The sequence below is a fragment of the Lampris incognitus genome, chromosome 4 (assembly GCF_029633865.1).
Source record: "Lampris incognitus isolate fLamInc1 chromosome 4, fLamInc1.hap2, whole genome shotgun sequence".
In the NCBI taxonomy this organism is placed as follows: domain Eukaryota; kingdom Metazoa; phylum Chordata; class Actinopteri; order Lampriformes; family Lampridae; genus Lampris; species Lampris incognitus.
In genome coordinates this window covers 31,031,199-31,056,478 of record NC_079214.1, presented here as the reverse complement: position 1 = coordinate 31,056,478, position 25,280 = coordinate 31,031,199, and the positions used below count along the sequence as shown (strand labels likewise).

General features: G+C 44.2%; 1 protein-coding gene across 1 annotated transcript in view; it reads left to right on the top strand.

The window, feature by feature from the left end:
• The first annotated feature begins 7,003 nt into the window (after positions 1 to 7,003).
• The window catches only part of esrrga (estrogen-related receptor gamma a), a 105,138-nt gene continuing 86,861 nt past the window's right edge, over positions 7,004 to 25,280 (top strand). The window contains exons 1-2 of the mRNA XM_056278494.1: positions 7,004 to 7,059; positions 22,152 to 22,310. Of these exons, the coding sequence (XP_056134469.1) occupies positions 7,004 to 7,059; positions 22,152 to 22,310 (215 nt within the window). The remainder of the gene's footprint in view (positions 7,060 to 22,151; positions 22,311 to 25,280) is intronic.

The following is a 25,280-nucleotide window of genomic DNA, read 5'->3' as shown; positions in this document are numbered from 1 at the left end:
GGTCTTCAGCAACTCCACCTGCAAACCAAAATTGCCATTTACAAAGCCATCTGCATCACAACTCTCCTATACAGCTGTGAAGCCTAGGTCACATACAGCCACCACCTAAGGTTGCTGGAGCGATTCTTTATTATTATTATTATTATAAACTGTCTGCAGCAAATCGTGGGGATCGCGTGGCGTGACCGTGTTCCTTATACTGAGATTATTGCTAGGACAAACTGAAAAAGCATAGAAGCCATGGTCACTGATGCCTCAAGAACACCTGCCACATCAAGTCCTGTATGTACAGCTTCATCTGGGCCACCAGTCCGCAGCTGTTCAGAAGAAGTAATACAAAGACCAGCTAAAAACATTGCTCAAGAAGTGTTGTATTGACCCCTTGAGCCTGGAGCAAGCTGCCATCAACCGTTCCAGCTGGTGGGAGATCTGCCAGAGAGGTATAGAAGCTGGAAATTGAGTGGAATGTGAAAAAAACAACAGAAAAGACTAAGGAGACACACAACTATGCCTTCCCCCACTAACTCAGACTTATATGCCCAACATGCAATAAAACTTGTGGATCAAGATTTGGACTCTACAGTCATCAAAGAACACACTGTTAACAAGGAGGGATGTCATCATCGATGAACTACCAGCAAGCAAGTGTGTGTGCGTGCGTGTGTGCGTGCGTGCGTGCGTGCGTATGTCTTTTGGCATGCGGAATCTAGACAGGGAGACAAGCAGCAGTAGTAAATAAATAAAGAGATAAATGTTCATTATGAAAATGAGCTGGCACTCGGGTCTGTGATTATTTTTTTTAAACTTTGTAAAGTGGCACAGGAATTCCAAAAGGTTGCCAACCCTTGGTAAAGATGCTCCCCACATCCACAAAACACACACACGCAAACAAACACATACACACACACACACACACACACACACACACACACACACACACACACACACACACACACACACACACAAGAACGCATAACGGCCAGACAGAACTCCAGCCAAAGTATAGTTCTTAGCTAATAATACCTTGTGAATGCTGCAAAGCCTCTCTACTGCCTCAACAACTGGACAGAATACAGAACTAGTGACAAATATCTCTTCTTACTCTCTGCTATCTCTATTTCTGTTCCTGTCTGTACATAAGATGACTTGCCGTCTCCATTTCCTTGTCTGATTCACTCTCTCCTAACTTTATTTTGCCTTTGCCTCATTCTTTTTGTTTAGTTCTGTTTCTTTGTCTTGACTAAGCCTTCCTTTCTTTATCTCTTTCTGTCTGTCTAACTTCCACTAGCCCCCCCCCCTCTCTGTCTGTCTGTCTGTCTCTTTCTCTCTCTCTCTCTCTCTCTCGTTCTCTCTCTCTCTCTCGCACGCGCTATCTCTGTCTTTCTCTTTTTCTCTTGGTTCAGTGGGTTGCTAGTTCGAGGGCTAAGCAGGGAGTCCTTGGTCAAATTGGCCCCTTCCACATTGTGTTCTGTTGTACCTGCTGATAGAGCTATCAGACGACTTAGCCCCCCTCTCTTCCATCCCATCCCTGCTGGCTATGTAACTGCAGGTGTGTGTGTGTGTGTGTGTGTGTGTGTGTGTGTGTGTGTGTGTGTGTGTGTGTGTGTGTGTGTGTGTGTGTGTGTGTGTGTGTGTGTGTGTGTGTGCGTGTGTGCGTTTGTGTGTGCGTGTGCATGTGCGTGCGCAAATTTGTGAGTATGTGTATGAGTATTTGTGTGTGTTTTATTGTGTACAGTCTACAACAGATGATGGCATTTGTAACATTTCGTTAAGTTTTTTTTTCATATTTAATAGATTGAAAGACACTCACCCAGTGTACACACGCACACATGCATGCATGTATACACACACACACACACACACACACACACACACACACACACACACACACACACACAGTGACACTGACTCACTTACTCTCGTGCATACACAGATAGGCAGTATTCCTTTCTGCTTGGCTGAAAGCTGTCCGTAGCTCCCTCTGTTGGTCATTGGGGAAGCACAAACCCTATATGTACCACACACCCTCACACACTACTGCTCACTGTTATGCTGGCCAGCTCATCTCTGCTTTGTTCTGCTCGAAGTATTTTCTGTTATCTTTTTGTTTCTCTAACTGTGCCGTGCTGTGGTCTCCCCTGCAAGAGTCCATTCTGTTAACTTAAGCTGGAGTCAGTGTCTACCCGAGTGTTCCTCTATACTGTTTGTAGGTAATAGAGGTTAAAGGGGATAATTAAAGCTCTGTGTTCTCCGAGTTTAAGCCTCAGTTCTACATCAAATCAGCTAAGAATGCTTACTTATTTAATCGTTCAACTCCAGTATGACACATTTTTAATGCGAGGAAGCGATTTGCTTATTTTTTGCCCACCATTGCTGAAACAATGCAAATTCATACAAAATTTGTGTGTGTGTTTGTGTGTGTTTTTTGTAAGTGTGTAAGTGTATTTTTGTGTACGTCAATGTGAAGGTAGATGTCTATATGAGTGGCCTGAGGTCAGTTGCTTAAGTGACCATCTCTTGAATTTATTAGAGACTATTTTGACAAGCATACACACACACTAACATGCACGTCAACATGCACACACACACACAAACACGTAGAAGAGCACACACTTAAACATGCTGCCCTGCATGAACTTGCTGTGGCCTATCGAGTGGTGTGATTGATGTTAGTGAGACCTGTGACGGATAATTCTTCTCCAAATGTCAACAGTCTGCCACCACAGGGTCAACACGCACACACACGCACACGCACGCACACACACACACACACACACACACACACACACACACACACACACACACACACACATCACATAAGTGAGAGAGGGGGTAATGCTCCTATTCAGCAACCATCCTAAAACCCTAACACACACACCACAGAGGTGCACTGTGTTGCAATGACATTTACATATTTTATTGCGTGGAATACACTTTTTGTGTCTATCTCTGCAAAAGTGTTTTTTGTTTTGTTTTTTTGGGGGGGTGGTTGTCTTTTTTTTTTTTTTTTTTTTTTTGGCCTTATCAACATGTCCAGAATGTGATTAATGTGAGGCAGCTGTTATGAATAGAAACACTGACATATACACACAGACATGCACAGCGTTTTGACAGTTTTTTAAATGAATAGTTTTGCCTAACAGCCGAGTTTCTTACTTTCTCTCTTTCGCTTTATTTTTCAAAAGAAAGAGAAGTGGCCTAAAGGGGTCACTGTCAACATACACGCTGAGACCCAATCAATACTCACTGTGCAATAAGGAGGGGGTGGGGTGGGCTGGTAAGGACAGGAAAAGAGAGAGAAAAGGTGGAGGAAACGAGAGTAGAAGAAAAGTGGAAGAGTGAGGGAAGAGATGTGGCGTGGTGGTTTCATTAAAATCCCAGTCACCTTTCTTCTCCAAGTGCATCACATGCGAAATAACTTGCCGTCTCATGGCTGGCTTTCAGCATCCCCATACACAGGAGGAGAGATGCATATGAAACACACACACACACACACACACACACACACAGACACATATCACTTTGAAACCCAGTTCTTAGATTTCTACCTTTTTCCCTCTCATTTTTTATTATTTCGAAACAAAAAACAATGCTTACTGTTCATATCCAAAATATATGGTGTGTCCTCAAATGCTCATTCTAACAATGTGAAACAGTCATAGACTGTATGCCTCTATAACTTTTACATAACGGCGCAAGGTTTGAATATCTGTTGTTTTCAAAGGGAGGCCCAGCCAACAGCATACAGTTTGTTGTATACACACTAGTGGCTGATAGAGCCCGTTCAGCCATATTGATACATTTCAGTGATACACAAAAATTCATATTTCAGTTATATCTAGCCAATAGTAAATGTTGTGTGTGTGTTTGTGTGTGTGTGTGTGTGTGTGTGTGTGTGTGTGTGTGTGTGTATGGGTGGGGGGTTGGGTACAGTTTTTTTTTGCCCAGTAGTGATGGTAGCATTGATTCACACTCACATCTGTTGATGCTGATGAACCCCTGGATACATCATAACTCACTATGTGTGTGTTGACATTAGATTTAGATCACGTGTTGTTGTTCTTCGTACAGTCACACACATGTCCTACACGCTTCTCTGTATACCGTCATAAGCTCATTTTTTTTCCTGTGTTGAACATGAATGTAGTAATTGATTTTTCTGTGTCTGATGATCTGAGTGTAGGCTGTCGTGTGTCTCTTTCCATTCCTTGTAATTCACATACAGTTTTAACACAATAAGCGCACAAATATTTGTCTTGACGATGTTGGTACTCAGACATCTCACTTTTCAGGGCTCTGACAGTACTTAATCAGAGTCAGAATACTTTATTCATCCCCGCGGGGAAATGAATGCCTTGCTGCCTTTCTGTTGTGGGTAATTAGAAGGACAAAGTACTGCTGTGCTTCATGACACTTGGTCGCAGGACTGCACAGCACCTCAGCTGTGGTGCAGGACACAACCCACCACAGCCTTCACTTACCTGCACGCTAATACTTTGTCAATACGAAAAGCTTTTATGGGCCTGAGGCAAGTATACACCACTAAATTCGTAGTCTGGGATTTTGAGCTGTGAATTCACATGGTGAAACTTGTGAAAACAAAATGTTTTCATTCAGCAGTGCGAGGTTGTGCATTTTTACATCAGTCAAAGCAGTTTAACTAATTTCAGTATGTGAACCTCAGCGTGCTTGAAAATGTTTTGAAAATGCTTTTCAGCAAAAAACATTCACAAAGTAACACACATAGGCTCTCTCTATCTCTTTCCCTCTCTCTCTTTCTCTCTTTCTCTCTCGCTCTCTCTCTCACACACACACACGTGCACACACACACATCAAAGAAGAGATTGGTTTCAGGATATGTTTTATTATCTGCTCTCCTCCAAAGCTGCTAATCACAACCTCTCTCTTTCATCTGAGCATCCCCCCTCATTCCACTGCTCCGATCTCTCTCTCGCTCTCTCTCTCCTTGTCTCGCTCTCTCTGTCTCTGTCTCTCTCTCGCTACTTCTCTCTCTCTCTCTCACTCTCTCTCTCTCTCTCCTTCTCTCGCTCTCGCTCTCTCTGTCTCTGTCTCTCTCTCACTACTTCTCTCTCTCTCGCTCTCTCTGTCTCTCACTGAATGTGTTTCTCCCCACCAACCCAGCATACCCTGTGCAGGGCTTCCTGAACAGGGGAAACACAGACATAAAAATGGAGGTAGGTTTGAAAAGGAAATTTAAGAAAGAAAGAAATATGGAGTGACAAATAAAAAGACACCAAGAAAGCGAAAGAAATTGTGAAAAATAGGCAATGAAAATACAAACAAAAAAAAGCGAGAGAGAGAGAGAGAGAGAGAGAGAGAGAGAGAGAGAGAGAGAGAGAGAGAGAGAGAGAGAGAGAGAGAGAGAGAGAGAGAAACGAGTACAAATGAATGTAGAGGAGCAGAGTCTCAACCCAACACCCCTCTAACCCATGCCAGAACAGCATATGAGAGAAACCCTTCCCATTTTGTTACTCCTTTCTTCTCTTCCTCCTCTCTTAGACGCACGATAGCCGCCTCCTGTGAGGTGAGGTGAATCCGTTGGAGAATCCCTCTCTCACCGCGCCCAGCGCTCCACGGTGTTAGAAATGTTGGGAATACAGAGACTCCTGGCGCTGAGAAAGCAGGGAGCGCTGCAAAACAGCGAGTGTCGTGAAAATCTTTCCCCAATAATGCCTAAATCATTCCACAACAAAGGACACAAGCCGGGAATTGCCATAATCCCCTATTTTACTGCTGAGCTGTGATGGGGTCCGTTGTGCTGCTCTATGATGTGTGTGTATGTGCGTGTGCGTGTGTGTGTGTGTGTGTTCGGAGTCAGTAATATATATGTTTTGCTTTCTTTTATCTTTGGATCCTCTTGTTGGCTAATCTGATGTGAATCCAACTTTTACCTGCAAAGTGACTGAGAGGAACCAACAAATAGGTAATGTGGAAAGTCCTAGATTGTAAAACGGTTGTCCTTTATTCTAGTCCCATCATAATCATGACCTCACCTTTCACTCGTGCCCTTATTTTCACTTGTTTGAATGGTTTAGTACTATTATAAACCTTTAAATACAAACACAGCTGATATCCCGAGGTACTATTTAAAGAACGTGTACAGGTACTTCAGTCCAGAGCTGAAGAGAAAGAGAGGGATGGAGAGAGTGGGACAGACAGACAAAGAGATAGATTGACAGATATAGGGGAAAAATTACAGAAAAACGCAGGCAGAGACAGAGAGCGAAAGACAGCAGTTTGTTGGGGCTTTAAATCTGTCCCTCACCTCTTTCTGTCTCCCATATCGTTCTCTCTCTCTCGCGCGCTCTCTCTATTCCACAGTCTGCTCCCTCCCTTCCTTCCTTCTCTCACTCTCTTCCCTGTGTTGGTCTTTGTCTGATCCCTCCCTCTCCACCTGCTCGTTCTCTGTGTTTCTCTCGCTCTCTTTCTCTCCCTCTCTGCCTCTCTATCACTCACTCTCTCTCTCTCTCTCGCTCTCTCTCTTTCTCTGTCTGTCTCGGCCCTTCTCTCCGCCTCCCTCTGTGGCCATTGGTCAGGCATTCACCAATCACACATGAGCCTGGGCCAGGGGGACTGCATATGCAAAACGTCACTTAATATTCATGAGCTGCTATCGGGGCTTTAAGTCGTTGATTAGGACAGTGGCACAGCTTTCCGTCCCAACTGCCTGGCTGGTTGGCTGCGTGTGTGCCTATAGCCCCCTCTCACTGGCTCACACACACACACACACACACACACACACACCCGCGTGCAGAAACTGCACACACACTGAGCCTATCAGTACAAGCAGCGCAGCGTCTGGTAATTGTATTGCTCCAAGCAGGAGGAAGCAAGGACAGAGAGAACAGGACAGGAGAAAGAAGAGGAGAGAGAGGAGACATATCAAAACTTTGATTCTTTCATTTTTAATTTATCGATTTGTTTTTTGTTTTTGCTTTTCCTGTGGAGGTTTCGTTGACATGACAATGTCCCGGTATCGTCGATGGATTCGGTAGGACTCCCGCTGTCCGAGTGTTTTTTAATGCACTCTGAACAAGAGTAGGTAAATTTTACTTTTTATTCTTCTACTCGTCTGTCCACCTGTCATTGTCATTGTCTTTTCACTGGAGTTGTGGCTGCATTTGTGTGTGTGTGTGTGTGTGTGTGTGTGTGTGTGTGTGTGTGTGCTGGTATGCAGCAGAGGTGGCTGATACCACGTCAAGGTTGTTTCTGCTGTCAGGTAGTGCGCGTTGACTGTGTGCGTGTGAGTGTGCGTGTATTTATAGTATGTTTGTTGCCCTGTGTGTGTATGTATGTTTGTGTGTTCACATACGTAGCTGCAGAACAAGGACAACAACTCTCACTCAGCGGGTAGAGGAGAGGAATTTATGTCCCTTCTGTCCCCCACCTGAGGTGGACACACATGCAAACACACTGACACACTTGCATATAGACACACACACACGCACACATGCACACGAACACACACTTGCACATACATTCACTTCAAAAGAAGTGTCTTCAAGAGATTTTTCAAGTTTTACTTCAATTGCCCTTCGGACCCACCAAAACTGTGGTTGTGTGTGTGTGTGTGTGTGTGTGTGTGTGCGTGCGTGCGTGCGTGCGTGCGTGCGTGCGTGTGCGCGCGCGCGCGCGCCTGTTCGTCCAAGCAGAGAATGAGCGAGGTAACGGGGCATTAAGGTTAGGGAACTAATGTGAGGAGAGGAGTGGAACAGAGGAGAGGAGAATCGGCCAGCAGAAGGAGGGGGAGAAAACGCTCTTAAATGCCAGAGGAGGTAGAATTTCAGACGGACAACTCAGCGTGTGGCCCCGCACAGGAATTAGAGACTGACACACACAAACATGCATGCACACACAACCAAGCGCACCACTGAGCTGCTCCTTTTGCCGGTGCTTTGCTCTTTTCGCCGTGTGTTAAGGACAGCGTTCAAAATGCAGATTAACTGACTGGTGGAGTGGACAGGCTTTGTGTATGTATGAGTGTGTGTGTGCGTGGGCTTGTGTGTGTCTGACGTGTACAAGCATGAAGACCCTTTCTGAGAATGCAAATCTTTCTGGAAAAAGCTCCGGTGAAACTAAATTGAAGTCACTTGTCAATTTCTTTGGCTAAAGTAATAGGATCGAATTTCGTCGCTGTCTGTGGATTTGCCTCGTTTTTGTTTGCATTTGTTTTTTTGTTTTTTTAAAAAACACGACTAGAAAAGAACTACAGCAAAAAAAAAACCAAAAAAATCTTTGTTATTGAATTTGCCCAAATCACAAATTTACACAAAACATATAAATTGTAACGACGAAAGAAGAGTCCACGCTGCACATGTAAGAGTAGCCCTGAATCACCTGCGTGTGGAGGGGAACAGACCACGGGAGAGTATACTGAAGTGGTCCCGAGCCAGCCTTTTTTTTCTTTTCTTTCTTTTTTTTTTTTTTTTTTTGAGAAAGTTGCCCATTTTCGGCACTTTCATAAGAAGCACTGTGCGTGTGAATGAGCGTTTGATGAGTGTGCCCTTGTCTTGTCTGTGTGTGTACGTATGTGTTAAGGAGTTAAGCCTGCTTTTTGGCATTTAGGGACAGATAAGAGATAGGTGAGATGTAGTTACCATCGCCTGTGTGTTAGTCTTTTTTATTTCTTTCCAGCTCTTTCCCTTTTACATACACACACGCACACACACACACACCAATATGCTCATTTAGAAAGAGAGAAAAATATACCTTCATACCGAGAAAATGTACAAAGTCCACAGGGCAGTCAAATTCTGGCTTTTCTTAATCGCCCATACTTATTCAGAGACATTGTCTTCGTGAAAGCCTGCTGCCATCGTGCCTGCCTCTGCAGAATAACAAGGGAAACAGCTTTATGGATGTGCAAAATGTTACGTTTTGAAAGAGACATCTGAAAATTCACAGACGCCGTTCCTTAAATTTATTTTTTTTGCTGCGGTTATTTTTCGTGAAAATGAATGACGGCGGGCCGTCTAGTGTTTATGATAGGGGGCGGTTTCAGGAGAAAGACCTTTCATGCCATTACATTTGTTTGGTTTTTTTAGTGACCATTCACTGAGCAAACTTAACCAACACCTTGCCGAATTCAGATGACCCAATGTCACTGGAAAAAATCTCTACAAAAAAGTCTCTGAAACAAGACATTTACAGTCTGTCAGCCCACATTCTTCACTGTGTGTGTGTGCGCGCATGTCTGTGTGTGTGTGTGGGTGTGTGTCCTATTTCTTTGGGCACAAATGAGTGTGTCTATTTGAAGAAACAGATTCAACTATACTTGGTGTGCAGTAGAAAAAAAAACAGACAGAAATCTTGTTGACCGGTGTTCGTGTAAGACGCGCAGTAATTAAATACGCTTGCCGTACACTTTGCTTGGGTGGGTGCGCTTTTGTGCACACGATGCATATGCTTGTGAATGTGCGTCTGACGAGCGCCGTGGCTGCTCACACCTCATCCACAAGACCTTCCGTGCCGTTCCTCCGTCCATCCTCCCATCCAACCACCCCTCTTTCAGTCTCCGTCCCGCTCTCCGTGTTTATCCCTCCGCTGTGCCTCTCTCCCAGGCACAGCCTTCACACCCTAATTAAAATATTAGGGATAATGATGATCATAACGATAATAATAATAACAACAAGTAGTGCTTAAGCTATTAACATAATTGCATCCACCTCATGCCGACACATCCATACCATTTGCATATTATTAAGATATCTTTTTTATGTTAGTTTCACGGAGTTCAGTGGGCTGATGGCCATTGTCCACGGGTGTGACGGGGACACGTTTCGAGAAAATTGCAGACACGGGGGCGGATGGTGTTCAGGTGGACTCAAGCTGAAAGAGACAGAGTGGAGAGAAAGAAAGAGAAAAGGAGAGAAACCAGATACAGAGAGCGAGAGCATAAGAAAACGGATGGAGTATGTCGTTTTAGTTCATACTGTTTTTTCGGAGGGATTTTGTTGCGGTAGCGTGGAATTTTTCGCAGCTGAAGATACAGTCACGTTCGTCCTCGTGTGTGAATTTGTCGTTTTATGAATCCACATAGAAGTCCCAAATTTGGACAGATGTCACCTCCATGAAGTACGGTGTGTGTGTGGCGCAATAGTTTGACCCAACTAAACGAAAGTAAATAGGTTTATGAATTCAATATGTTTTAATCCGCGACTGATGGAAAATTGATACCCGAAGAAGTAATATCACTTTAACTGCTCATGTCATCAAAACAATTTTATGAGTGTGTAAAATTGCATCAATCAAAATTGCTGTATGCACGATTTATGAGATGATTAAAATAGACTAAGCATATTTAGTCGTTTCAATTGATTTCGGCATTTGTGAAATTAAACATCTTCAGTTCAAGGATTTCATACATAGTGCTTACTGGTGGTGATTTTCCTGGTGGGAACTCTCTATCCAGCCTAAGAAATGTGATCAATAAACCCCACATAGCGCCCAGCTTGGGTAATAAAACAGATAAAATCAAAGATGTTAAGATATTGTTTATATAACGACAACACGGTTGACTTTGTTGCTTTGTGAAGCACCATCCTAAATGAAATAATAAATGCAGAGTAAAAATACATTCCTGAATGAGAACTTGATCAGGAAATAAAGGTGATTTTTTTTGTTGTTGTTGATTTATTTTTTGTTTTTCTCTGAGCATTTCCTCACAAAATCGACAGAGTGGTTTGGTACAATTCTATCGGTTCCTCTGTGTCTCTCGTTCGAGCGGTAATTTTGTTCAAAGCGGCAGAGAGAGAGAGAGAGAGGTAGAGAGCTCACCAGAGGGAGGGAGGGAGAGAGGGAGGGAGGGATGGGGGGACCGGCGAGAGAGATTGCGTAAATTAAAATCCTTTTAATCTCCTTATAAAATCATTTACTTAATTCATCTGTCAAAGCATGTCAATATGTGCTGTGCTGATTTGTCAGCTCTTTCCATGTGTGCGTGTGTGTGCGTGTGTGTGTGTGTGTGTGAATTTTGGTGAGTACATATGTCTACGAGAGCACATCTGGTGTACGTTTTTTGGTGTGCGTGTGTTAATGCCTGCCTGCTCTCATGCCTTCACATGTGCATTTTGCGTGCATGTGTGTGTGTGCGTGTGTGTGTGCGTGTGTGTGTGTTTATTCGTGTGACCCGGCACTGGCCCCAGAGAGGAGGGTTTTTCTGCACTAAGGTGTGTGCTTTTTTTTGTGCGTCTGTCTGGCTCTTGGTCGGTCTGTCTGTCTTGTCCGTCTGTCTCCGTGGCTCATGCTGTCTGTCAGTTTTCTCAATGTCTCATTGTCTCTGCAAACACTCAAGTGCTCCATAGACCCTCTCATGTGAAGGGTCGAGGCATTATGGTGCTAATTTACCCCGTAAAGAGAGAAAAGGTGAGAGGCAGAGAGAGAGAGAGAGAGAGAGAGAGAGAGAGAGAGAGAGAGAGAGAGAGAGAGAGAGAGAGAGAGAGAGAGAGAGAGAGAGAGAGAGAGAGAAAGAGAGAGAGAGAGAGAGAGAGAGAGGGGAAAGTGGGGGGGGGTGTTCTTTTGTCTGACACCAGCATTGAGGGTCTGCTGGACACACACATATGCATGAATACACATACACACACGGATACAGACGAACACACTGTGTATGGAAGTACACATGTAATTTTTTTGTCACACATTTGCAGATAAAATGTCCTCAAATAGTGTAAAAAAGATAAATAAAATTAAGCGGTGGTGTGTGCAGACAACACACACACAGATGCTATGCATATGAGTGTACAAATCCAAAGAGAGATGAGCGCAAGATGGGACAAGCCTTGATGATGTGATGTCAATTTCTCTGATTTATGCTCAATCCATCCATCAGAAGTGTGTGTGTGTGTGTGTGTGTGCGTGCGTGCGTGCGTGCGTGCGTGCGTGCGTGCGTGCGTGCGTACACGCATCTGTCATGTGCGCCAGTGTGTGTCATGGGTCAATGCTGGCTCTTATGAGTTGAAAGAGCGTTAGGAGAGACTGTACCAGCTGTGACACAAATGAACAGCAATTAGCCCGTACACCACGTTACTGCCGAGGCGACGTGGACCGGAAAAGAAAACATCTTTATCTCTCCATCTTTATCCCTCTATGTAGAGGGAAAGGAGTGAGACACTTCATACCGTCCAACGCCTCTCGGTACCTCCCAACCCAATTTCCCCTCGGGGATGAGTAAAGTATTCTGATTCTGATTCTGATCTCTCCTTCTCCCAACCATCTCTCACCTGCTCTCCGTCCCTCCGCTGCGCTCGTCTGTGGACGTGCCCCCCCCCCACCACCACCACCACCCACCCGCTCGCCGCCACTGCCGCTCCGTCATCCATAGATTCCCTCTTCACTCTTTTGCTTTCCTTCACAGCTGAAACAGGAGAGAAAATTTGAGTTCATGGGTGAGAAGTCCCTGAGTGTGCCATTATCTAGGTTACACGATGGGGGATTGCTCCAGAGTCCTTTCATACCGATGTTCCTCTTTCTTTCATTCACCTCTGTTTTTATGACCCCTTCACTGCCCCCCTCGGTGCCATGTTGTATCATACTTCTCTTTTTTTCTTTATTTGGTGCCCGGCAGAGTTATACGGAAGAGCGGTGTGTGTGTGTGTGCGTGTGCGTGTGCGTGTGCGTGTGGGCTGCGGTTCCTACTGTCTCAAAATTATTTGATATGTTGCTTCTCTCCACCATCGTACCAAGTAAGGCCGCTCTCATATATTACTGTTAACCCAGCTGTCTCATCCAGATGGATATACTAGCGCTGACTGTATCTGAATTGTCAGCACTAATGTGGAAATAACTTGTGGCTTTTCTCTGTCCTGTAAGGGTAAAAGACTTGCCTACCCGTGATTTTTTCTTTGGGTAAATTCCCACCAAGTTGGAGTCGTTATTACCTTTGTTTCTTGCAGTTATTGCTTGCCTTTTTTTCTTTTTAATAAAAGGCATTACTTGAACACAAGTGTACATCTTAACTGTTAAACTGCACTTTAGCTGAGCAGACTGGGACATGTGTACATGTGTACGTTCGTATGTGTGTTTGTGTGCGCCTCTGTCCTGGTGTGCTTGGGGGCCTCTAGCGCTGCCACTCAATCCTAATGGGAGGAGACAGCGGAGACTGGTCCACAATAGAACAGATTTAGATGGAGGGGTGCCGCGCGCGCACACACACGCGCGTGTGTGTGTGTGTGTGTGTGTGTGTGTGTGTGTGTGTGTGTGTGTGTGTGTGTGTGTGTGTGTGTGTGTGTATGCGAGTGTGTGTGTGTATGTGTGTGTGTGTATGCGAGCGTGAGTGTGTGTGTGTGTGTATGCGAGCGTGAGTGTGTGTGTGTGTGTGTGTGTGTGTGTGTGTGTATGCGAGCGTGAGTGTGTGTGTGTGTGTATGCGAGTGTGTGTGTGTGTGTGTGTGTGTGTATGCGAGCGTGAGTGTGTGTGTGTGTGTGTGTGTGTGTGTGTGTATGCGAGCGTGAGTGTGTGTGTGTGTGTGTATGCGAGCGTGAGTGTGTGTGGGTGTGTGTGTGTGTGTGTGTGTGTGTGTGTGTGTGTGTGGGACTAAAGCGCAACCTTTCAATTTCCCCTCTTTTTCTTTCGGTCTCTCTCCGGGACTCTGTCTCACCATCTCTTTCTTTGGATCCGTGGGGAGAGCCCTATATGATGGTCGGTTGGGTAATTCTCATTTTTCTCCCCCCCCCCCCCCCCATTACATGCCCCGGCCTTGTATAATACGATTAAATTGTTATTGTTTCCCTGGGGGGTAGGAATAGGTAGATGTAAAGAAAGAGAGAGAGAAATGAATGGCCATGCCGCCTTCGGACTGACAGTGAAATATTCCTCCTCTCATCCTCCAATCATGCTTCATGTGTGTGCCTGATGGAGAGAGAATGACAGGACTGCAACCCCCCCCAAACACACACACACACACACACACACACACACACACACACACACACACACACACACACACACACCTATGCCACTCTCTCTCTCTCTCTCCCTCTCTCTCTCTCTCTCTCTCTCTCTCTCTCTCTCTCTCTCTCTCTCTCTCTCTCTCTTCCTCTGCCTGTTTGTCCGTCTTCATCACCTCCCTGCCTTTTGCTTTTTATTTCACTGTTTTTGTCTTCCCATATTTTTGGACGCTATGGCCCATCCCGTCTTCTTGTCTGTATTTTGTTCACCCTCTCGCCGTCTCTGTCCGTGTCCCCCTTTCTTGTTTTATGATCACCCGTGTTTATCTGAACTAGGTCTTAGAGCGCCCCCCCTCCTCACTTTTAAAATAGTAGGCATGAGAAAATAATGTAAAGAAGAAAAGGAAGGCAGGGAAAGAGAGAAAGGAAATGTTGGAGGAGACTGCGTGACCTTACGGTATTCTGTCACTGGCCCACTTTTCTATCCTCCCATGAATTAATTTTGCAATCGTACTAAATGCACCGTACTATCGATAGCTGATAACGTCCCTTTGCAAGATGTCATATTCTGTGTTTTGTACACCAATGCATATTTAGGAACAGAACAAACCATTTCTTACAAAACTGAATGTGACAAACGTCCCGGTAGGGTGTGTTAGTTCCCATGTGGTCCCATCGGTGGACGCTGAGTCCTGCACTGATGAAACAAGGCTCGCCATTTGATTTAGCACCGCCTATTTGCATTGTTTGGTTTTAAACTAGCAACATTAAAGTCCAATCAGAAACTCATACTTCCACCTGTATTTCGGAATGGTAGAATTATTTTAACTCGAATTAATTTTTTTCCTGTCCCTCTCTGTCTATGACACACACATAAACACAAATTTGCAGATTTCTGTATCAAGTCAGAGCGTAGAATATCCCATTTAATGTGTTTCTTCATCTAGTCTTATTCTCTTGTTACGCATTTCTTTTTTCGTTTTTTTTGCAGGGGGTCATTGTTTTAACCTTGTTTGTCATGGAGGTCAATAGAAACCTCTAACCAAAACCTGACAGCTGTTCCAGTGCAAAAGAAAATGGTAGAGGTAGAGAATTTGGTTTGGAGGCCAGCCCAAATGTAGTTTAGTGTCCCCCACCACCGCCTTACTGGTTAAAGTGTGCTCAACACTGAGATCAGCTGCTGCAGTGATTGATTGGGATGGAAACCTGCTTAAACATGGCTCCCTGTGGCCCCGGGTCAGAGACCGGTGGCTTAAGCACTGAGTTGCGTAGAACTGTGTGTGTGTGTGTGTGTGTGTGTGTGTGTGTGTGTGTGTGTGTGTGTGTGTGTGTGTGTGTGTGTGTGTGTGTGTGTGTGTGCGTGCAAAACATGCATTTTTTTAGTCAAGTGTATGCATGAATGTGTGCGTATGTGACTGTGTGTATGAACTGGTGAAGTGTTGCTGGGTGGGTGAGTGTGTATGCAGAACAGTTTAGCAGTGAGTTGGGGTTCAAGACTGTTGATAAAAAAGCAGATCTGAGAGCCGTGGACTAAGCTGCTCTTGTAATTATAAAGGTCTCCTTTAGCTGCAGATATGCAGCTTTTTTTTTTTCAGAACAACAGTGGATATTTATTTCTTCAAGTGAGATATCAATAACACTTACTGGTCTTACAAAATCGCTGAAATCATAACACCAAATTAAAAATGAGTTTGTTCGAGTCCTCAGTTTATGGACTGATCTTGCATGGTTTAGAAATATTGATGAACTGGTAATGATTTCTCTCTTCTGCGATTCCTCGGTGAATCGCTTTCGTCAGAAGAGTCCTGCAGGATCGTCACACTGTGGCCTCAAGACAGTGTTTTTAGACTGAACCAATATCACTGAGGGATGATTAAGATTTCTCTGAAGATTATTTGAAAGCACAACTCATGTGATCCTTATCAGACGGCATGCAGGTGTAAGGGATAGTAGATGAATGAGAGAAAGAGAGGAGACAATATGAGACAAAGGTCACGAGTTAGAATTAAACCTGTGGCATCGCAAATACCAGCAGTGCATTTCATTTATTAATACTGCATTTCAGTTATTGACTATACTTAAGGGGGGGGCTGGATGTCTGTGTGTGTGTGTGTGTGTGTGTGTGTGTGTGTGTGTGTGTGTGTGTGTGTGTGTGTGTGTGTGGATCGAGCACTTGCTGTATTATGGAAGTGTTAGAAATGGCTCGAGCTTTCTTATCTGAGTAGCTTCCTGATGCTGTGGTGAAAGACAGCATAGGATTTGTTTCTTCCAGATTGTCCTACATGAGAAGCTGCAGGTTGCATTCTGTTGGGCTGAGACGTGTGATAAATAAGTTAAATAAGACGTGTAGGGGTGCTGAGACAAGTTAAAAAAAGACTGGTAGGGGTGCTGGGACATGCAGCCCGTGCCTGGCAGCTCATGGCTAAGCGGCGTGCGATACGCTCAGTAAAGTCGGACTCCTTTTGAGCGTTACTGGTGAGATTTGGTTTGGTGTGTTAACTAGGTGAGCGCCAGCTCAAACTGTACATTTCACAAAATGTCATGTTTCAAGTATGAAACGTGCACTGCAAATGTCTGATCAAGACCCGGTGGCTTCTGGTGTGTGATTTATATTTTCTTCTTTTCATTTAATACATTTAAAACCGTGAACGATAAGCGTCATTTTGTAACTTGATGAATAAGACAATTTGCTGCTTCCTCTCTCTGACCCCCCGTACCCACTCCCCGGTTTAAGATTTAAAGAGATATGTTCTCCTACAACACCCCCCACCCCGCTCCACCCCCCGTAGACAATTCATCCCCCTTTTTATCTCTCTCTGTGCCGTCACGTTCCAGCGCTCGCTCTCTCCACCACTCCTACCTTTTTTTCACCCATCCACCCATTTCCCCTAACCTCCCCCTCCCCTCATCCCCCCCCCCAGCCCTGCACTCCCACCCACCCTCATGGTGCTGTCACCTTTCCGCACACGCTCAGTCCCTATTAAGGCCGACAGCCCATCTGCCGCCCGCCCCGCTAACAGCTCCCGTCGCTAACTCTAACGCACAGCCACACACAGCCACACACACACACACACACACACACACACACACACACACACACACACACACAAAAGCAGATGCCCAAGCTCATATACACGCACATGACCACTAAAGCAACCACACTTGTCTTGATCCCTGTGCAGACGAACACACAGAGACAAACATACCCCCCACACACACACACACAAATACATTTAAGACTATTTACACAATATTTAGCATTGTTTAAGACCACTTATTCCTAGTTGAAGATTCAAGCACACACCTTCACTTGTACGCACACACAAACAAACATAGATACACACGGACATATTCACACACATGGACACACTCAGTACTCACACAAAAGCTGACAATCTCTCCAGGTTTTGCAAGCTTGTACAAATGTTTAACAGATTTGTTGCTGTTACTGCACTCGCTCAGGAGTGGTGTTTAAGGTAAACTCAACCAGCCGTTTCTCCCGGAGCAGTTTGGCATAACAGTGTGTGTCAGTAGCACAAGTCAGCTTTGGCATCTCACCGTCACTTCATGGAACCGGTTCACTACAGATAAATTAATTAAATAATTAGGAAACATTATCGAGGAAAAGTGTAAGGCCATGGAAGGAACATGCATTTTCTCACTTCACTTGAACTGATCACATGTACGCTGTTTCAGACGTTACCCATACTGCACATCAGGGGTGTGTGTGTGTGTGTGTGTGTGTGTGTGTGCGTGCGTGTTCGTTTGTTTGTTTGTGTGTGTGTGTGTGTGTGTGTGTTCGTTGGTTTGTTTGTGTGTGTGTGTGTGTGTGTGTGTACATGTGTGTGTGTGTGTGTTCGTTGGTTTGTTTGTGTGTGTGTACGTGTGTGTGTCTGTGTTTATTTGTTTGTTTGTTTGTTTGTTTGTGTGCGTGTGTGTGCGTGTGTGTGGGCATGTGTGTGAGTGAGAGTGAGTGTACATAAGTGAGTATGTGGTGGCATTTGCTCCCTTCAGGGCTTGCATTAGGAAGAATGGCAACTGTCTCATCAATCACCACATCACTGGGGTCACACACACACACACACACACACACACATACATACTCACAGTGACAGCCAACAAACACATACGGGGAAACACACACACACACGTACATACACACAAACACACACACACACATACATACACACACAAAGTGTCATGGTCATTCTGCTCACAGATGGACCTGCAACACTTGAGCGAATCACTGAGCATCAGCAAGACACCTGCAATGTCCTTACTTTTGCACATGTATCCTCTCTCACACATGCCGCCTCATACACCTTGACTTGCTTACATTATTGGCTTGTGTGTGTGTGTGCGTGCGTGCGTGCATGCATGCATGTGTGTTTGTGTGTGTGCATTTGTTGGCGACACATGAACATCCAACACAGGTATGAAATGAGGTTAGTAAGAATCATATAGGTTCATGTTTTCTGCGTTCTCTTTTTTCCTCTTTATTTTGCCTTTCCTCTGTTCCTTCCTTCTCCCCTCTGCCCGCCGACTTCTCACCACCTCCTGTGTGCTATTCTGTGCACTTGAGAAATATTCATAACACAACCTGCACATGTCTGGTTTGTGTGAGCGGATGGGAATGGGTAAAACAAGGTCTATGTGTTGGTGTAAATGCTGTAGAGGCGGGCTGTGTCTGTCTGAATAGCAAACACACTGTCCACAGAAGTCCCGTCTGTTTTCCTCAAGCATGTTTAAAACTGACTTTTATTTTCAAACTCACCATGAAAATGTTTCATGATGAAACACCGCTGGTTAATACAAAAATACTGAATGTCCTCAGAGCTCATACAGCAACCCCTCGTGAATTTTGTGATTACAATTATTTTTTTATTATGATTATTTTAATAGAAAAGATATTACACATTAAATGTTACACACACGTTAAATTTACTCTGATACACACACACACACATTTAAGTGAAAATATAATCTTCCCTCGTGAAGAAAGACATGACAGTGTTTTTGATGACCTTCCATGAGGTGTCCTGTAATAAAACGGAGGCTGTCTTTGTAATCCCTATCAAAATATACTGACAAGGCGGGCGGGGGCAATTTGCGCTAAAAAAGCCGATGCTGATGACCGTGTGAGCTATTTTCATAATCACTTAACACAGGAGATGAGATGGAGATATATAAAGCTAAACTATAAGAGCTTTTTTATCTCTTAGAAAGTCTACTCTTCATTCCTTGTCTGTTTTCCAGTAAACATTTATCTGTATTGAGTTAAATTAATTCGTTTACAAAAAAAAACCGGGGAAGGAAAGTGAAGAATCTTTTAGCATGAGCAGCCTCCGCCCGGCCCTGTCATGCTTTCCGTGTGGTTCTGAATCTAAGGCTGCAGGGTGGGTGTGTATTTTAGACAGTGCTGGGCGGGGTGTGGAGGTCAGGGTTCCTACTTGTTTGTACTGTGTACTGCACCGGGTATGCACATCAGTCCAATTATTCCATCAGGAGACCATGTTAAAAATAGCAGTATTAAGTTTTGCCTGTCCACATAGCATTATGGCACCGTGACCGAAGCCAATAAGTGTCTGAACCGGCAGCAGGAGCAGGATATTGATTCTTCCAATTCACCTGAGTGGAACTAAAACTACACATTACACACCCCAGCTCTCTTCCTATCACTGAGCCACCCTAGCTCACGAGCTGCATGGATATATATGTTGGATGATTGATCCGTCCGTCCATCCGTCCATCCGGATTGTCCCCTATCTACTTCTCTGTCTGCTACTGTCTGTCTACCTAGCCTTTCACCACTTGACCTAGCCGTAAGAGCAGCCTTCAACAAGACAGACAAACACACACACACACACACACAAACCAGCGGGCATCAGATAATGACAGGATGGGGGGTTTTTTGGGGGGGGGGGGTTAACACATTCAAACTACTGTCCCGGTGTTTCCTACAGTGTATACAATAATAAACGGATAAACTGATAAACAGCAAAAACTCCAGGGATTTTATCTGAAACTTGCATGTTGAATATGTTAGACAGTTTGATCATTTGTAGCTATTTTTATTTATTTATTAACCTGTTCATTGGATGCATTTATTAGTTTATTGACTCATTCATGTGTTTCTTTTCTTTTGTTCACTTTTTTTTGCTTCCTTATTTTTTGTCTTTGCCATATCGTACTTTTGAAATATTCTAAGAAAAGTTTTAATTCATTTATTCATACCAGACAAACATTGATTTTTCTCTTTGTAAATATCATTAGACTAATAACATACAAATAATGACAAATTACAGTATAATCAAACATTTAGAGATTTCCTTTTTTGGTATAGTTCATAATGGACAAAATTGCTCTTGTATATCTTTAGTATTACAAAAAAAAAGTACAAAATGCTATATATTTGCACTCATGTTATCATAAGGCACCTTGGATAAAAGTGTCCTTCCACTACTTCCTCAGTGTTGTGACATCTTACCCCCTGTCTAAATCCATCTCTGTATTTTACATTTTCTGTCCTCCGATGATAAAATGCTTTCCTGCCCACCAGCCCTGCTCTGTCCTCCCTCGGTAATTCCCTTTTAAATATAGGCCACCTAGCCAAGTCCTCCTTTCACACTGCTCTGACGTCATCATACGCACAATCCATTTTTCTTCAGCCGCTGTTATTTTATTATTTCTCGGTGATTTTGATTCCAATGGCCGCAGTGGCCTTATCACCCCGGCGACAGCTCCTCCCCTGACAACGACATCAGGTTTGATTGACAGCAAGTGGTCCCTCCCCTGGTGCCTTTGCTTTTTTATGTGTGCCTTCAGTCTGAAAGCCTTTGGCTTGGTGAAAACTGGTAAAACAGCTTTGACATTAAAAAAATGGGCTGATGTGCTTCAATTAGCAGCAGGCAGCAGGGTACACACACACACACACACACACATACTCACGTACAAACACGCATGAACAAATGAAAACACATTTTGGTAAAGAGAGACACTTTGAATGGCACTCGCTCCACTGTTTCTGTGTAGGTTTGATTGCTTCAGCGTGCCTGGCCGTCTCTCTATCTGTGCCTTTGTCCGTCTGTCTATCAACAAGGCTGTTTGTCTCGCTCTTTTCCATCTGTCAATCAGTTTCTCTGTCGACCTGCCTGTCTCTCTGTCAGAAGGCTGTTGTGCAGGCTCATTGGTGGAAGGTACATGTCCTGTGCTCACAATGTCCTGGTTTCTTAGACAGTCTACCAGTTCCCTGTGCCTTGTTTTTCCTCCCTGTGTATTTTCTAAAAGAAAAAAATATGGGGGACGTTCAGGTAGCATAGTGATCTATGCCACTGCCTACCAACACTGGGCTTGTCAGTTCGAATCCCCATGTTACCTCCGGCTTGGTCGGGTGTCCCTACAGACCCAAATGGCCGTGTCTGTGGGTGGGAAGTCAGATGTGTGGGTATGTGTCCTGGTCGCTGCAATAGCGCCTACTCTGGTCTGTCGGGGCACCTGTTCAGGAGGGGGGTGGAACTGGGGGGAATAGCGTGATCCTCCCATGCGCTACATCACCCTGGCGAAACTCCTCACTGTCAGGTGAAAAGAAGCGGCTGGCGACTGTATGTGTATAGCAGGAGACATGTGGTAGTCTGCAGCCCTCCCCTGATCGGCAGAGGGGGTGGAGCAGAGACCAGGACGGCTCGGAAGAGTGGGGTAATTGGCCAGGTACAATTGGGGAGAAAAAGGGAGGAAAGAATCAAAAAAGAAAAAAGAAAGGAAAAGAAAAAAAAACATTGGGACATCGTCATAGTTCGGCTAGATTACTATGTGCTGTGTGAGCTCAGGTTGGATTGCGGTGTTCTGAGTTTAAGTCAGGAACAGGCCTTTATTTCCTGCCTGGCTGTCTCCATTGTCCTAAGCAGAATGTTCCGAAACTATTTTATGAATAATCTTCGCCCACAGGTGTGTGTGTGTGTGTGTGTGTGTGTGTGTGTGTGTGTGTGTGTGTTTGTTTGCTGCTGAGGGGCCCCCTCTGGAGGAAGATAGTTTGGAGGGCCAGGTGTAAAGTCAGAGAGGCAGGGGTGCTCGCTCCCTTTCCATTTGTTTGACCAACGAATCAGTCAGAGGCCTCATGGCAGAGAGGTCCTCCGGCTCATGTCGTCGCCCCGTTTCAGTGTCCCTCTCTGTTTCTGCCCATCTGTGCATGTCTCTGCCTTTGTTTTTCACTGCCCCTTCTCGTTCTCTCGCTTCCCCATCATCACACAGAATGAACTTATCGAAGGGGCCATTGGTGAACAGCAGCAGTGACGACAACTCCAAGTCATCCTATGGTAAATGCGGCGCTGGCGCCTGGAGGATGCACCAGAGCTACGATCCACTGGAGGCCAACCACATGAGAGACGCACATGCCCTCTACAATCCCAGGTAAGGGAGAGGAGAAAGGGAGGGAGGGCAGTGAGGATGCACCTGAGGCAAGGGAGAAGGAGAGAAAGGGATCCAAAAATAAAAGATAAGGGAACTAGGGAAGGGAAGGTGGGACAGACATGAATTTGGAAGAAAGCGTTGTCACACACACGCTTTAACAATTCAGATATTGTTCGTAAGTATTGTAACTGAGGTATTTTGTCAGGGTTTTGTGTGTGTTCATCAGGTTCTAACTTGGCGTGGATGCCAAATGTGGCTTTTAAACTGTTAAGGTGAAAGAAGAGAGACGAAGACGTCAGGGAACATGACACTGCGATATTCAAACCAGATATTTTCAGTGACCAGTGTTGCCATGCGTGGGAGCAAAGGGACGGGTTGGATGGGGATAGAAAGTGCATAGAATGGCGTGACATGAAGACATCAGAAATACATGTTTTGTCATTTGCATGCATGTGTTTGTGTGTCAGTCAGTGGATATTTGTGTACTTCGTAAAGAGGAAAGGAGTGTAGCCCACTCGATCGGGGTTTTGTTTGTGCTTGGCGCTTCAAGCTAGAAAAGAGGTACTCGATGGACAGATGGCCCGGTGTGTGTGTGTGTGTGTGTGTGTGTGTGTGTGTGTGTGATTGCATACACCATATCTCACTTTACAAACGACCCCCTGCTAAATATGTATTTATTAAAATTTTCAGAACAGTTTGTATGTGTGTGTATACACTTGTAAACGTGTAAATCAAATTAATTCCTTCATTTTGATACAGTGTTTCTAGCTAAATTGTCATTCTGACTCTTTTCCTGCACCTATATTTGCAAATGCATGACATCAAGTTGTTTTACAATTCATACAATCCAAGCAAAGCAAGCCACAGCCTGTCATTCCTGCATGTGAGTTGAGTTTAATGAAACATCTCAAATGTTTATAAAAATTCCCCATCCCGGAAGAGCAGAAGTGGTCATCTTCCAGCACAAGTTACCGTAGAGGCTGGTTTTCACTGTGGGCCTTCTGACATTTTTGTTTCGACCAGCTGTTTATACCAATCATTCCAAACAAGCAGAGTGACTTCTTTAATAGTATGACTCTGAACACATGATTAAATAGTTTAACTATTACTTCTCTGTGTTTGTTCTAGTAGTAAAACCTTTTGTACTTGTTTGTAATATGAAATCTAAAAAAAAAAAAATGGCACAGACAGCAGGTCCCCAGAATCATTGCTGATCATTCATCTAACTTACAGCAATACAGTTACATACTAGGTGAAATAAACATGAAAATCTTCCATAATGCCAAAAGTAGTTTTTACTTTACACTGCCCCAAAGGCCAGTCTTTTCTTTTTCTTTTTGTTGAGTGGGAGGCAGGTGATGGTTGGAGCCGCCTCGGTTTATCATCAGAACATATAAATAAACTGGCTGTTTCATGTCTAAACAGATCACCTGCCTGTTGGTACATGGTACACACAGTTCTTACTGTCCTCTCCTTCCCTCAGCAGTCATTGTCGGTGTGTAATATGTGTATCTGTGACTGCGTAGTGGCAGTTGGTGTATAGATGGGGAGCAAACACCACCTATACACCAACTGTATAGATGGTGTACCGTCTATACATTTATTTTATAATATATATACACAACAGTTGTTGTACCTGAGTTTATTCTGCCCGACCTCTACTTATTAGGCGATTGACAGTACTAGACGTTAGTGTATTTTAACAGCAGCAATATTAGTCAAAGGTCTGTCTGCTAGTCCACTTCTGCTGGATGAACACATCGTCAGCTGTCGCTTCCTGTATGTTCTTATTGGCCTTTGGGTCAGATTTGTTTCGGTAAATATTTTGGTGTTTTGTGTTGTTGTTATGTTATGTATAACTTATTACAATGATATTCACTGTTGTATTGCAGGCTTATGCAAAGCCCTTTAAAGTGGGTGTGTGTTTGTGTATGCGTGCGCGCATGCTGTAGACTTCCATCATCTTAGTCCAATAGGATTTCAGGGTTAGTCTGGGTCAAGCCAATTAGAGGTCTGGCAGGCCATTCTCACACAGGCTCTCAGCCAATCATCAATAAGTATGTTACTGACACAGTGTGTGTGTGTGTGTGTGTGTGTGTGTGTGTGTGTGTGTGTGTGTGTGTGTGTGTGTGTGTGTGTGTGTGTGTGTGTGGGTGTGTGTGTTGGCAGACCGTGAGGGCTGGTGATGAGAGGTGTAAAGGTTTGCCAGGGGCTAGGAAGTCACGCCATGGCTGGAACTTTTTTCACACACATGCATGCTTGGAATTGTGGAGCACAATTTTACTACAGTTGTCCAAGTGTTGCACAAGTTAAAACAAATTTCAGCTCGTGCAGTCATTTTTAACACAACTGCTTAAAAAGTCACGAGTTTAAACGTTTGAGGCATTTAGTGTACATAAATCCATGTGTTTTGTCAAAGTTTTGAAAATATTCAAAAGATATCCACAGTTTTGATCAGATGACTTCATCAGACATGATTACTTTGATGACTTTAAAAGTAAAATAAGAAGAACATAATTATAGAGAATGTCTCCCGTTCATAAAGACGAACACCAATTACTTACATGCAGGTACTACATGTCAAGCTACTGTGTTGTTTTAGCATGAATGTCAGTTGCTTAATTTCAGTCCACCTCATTCTTGTACACAATGCTTACATGAACACACACAAACACACACACACACACACACACACACACACACACACACACACACACACACACACACACACACACACACACAATACCCCAAGCATAACTATGCAAATACAAACTTATTATTTTATATCATTTTGACATTGAGTACAGTTTGTTGTAAGGACTTATTTTGCTGTTTTTATCCTGTTGTTAATTTGCTAACAGTGGCCATCATTTGTCACTTTTTCCATGAGAAGTGGTGTTGATGGGCACATTGAAGGTCCTTTTTTATAGTTCAGATTGTGTGCCCTGTGAATGCACCATCTATCTCTCC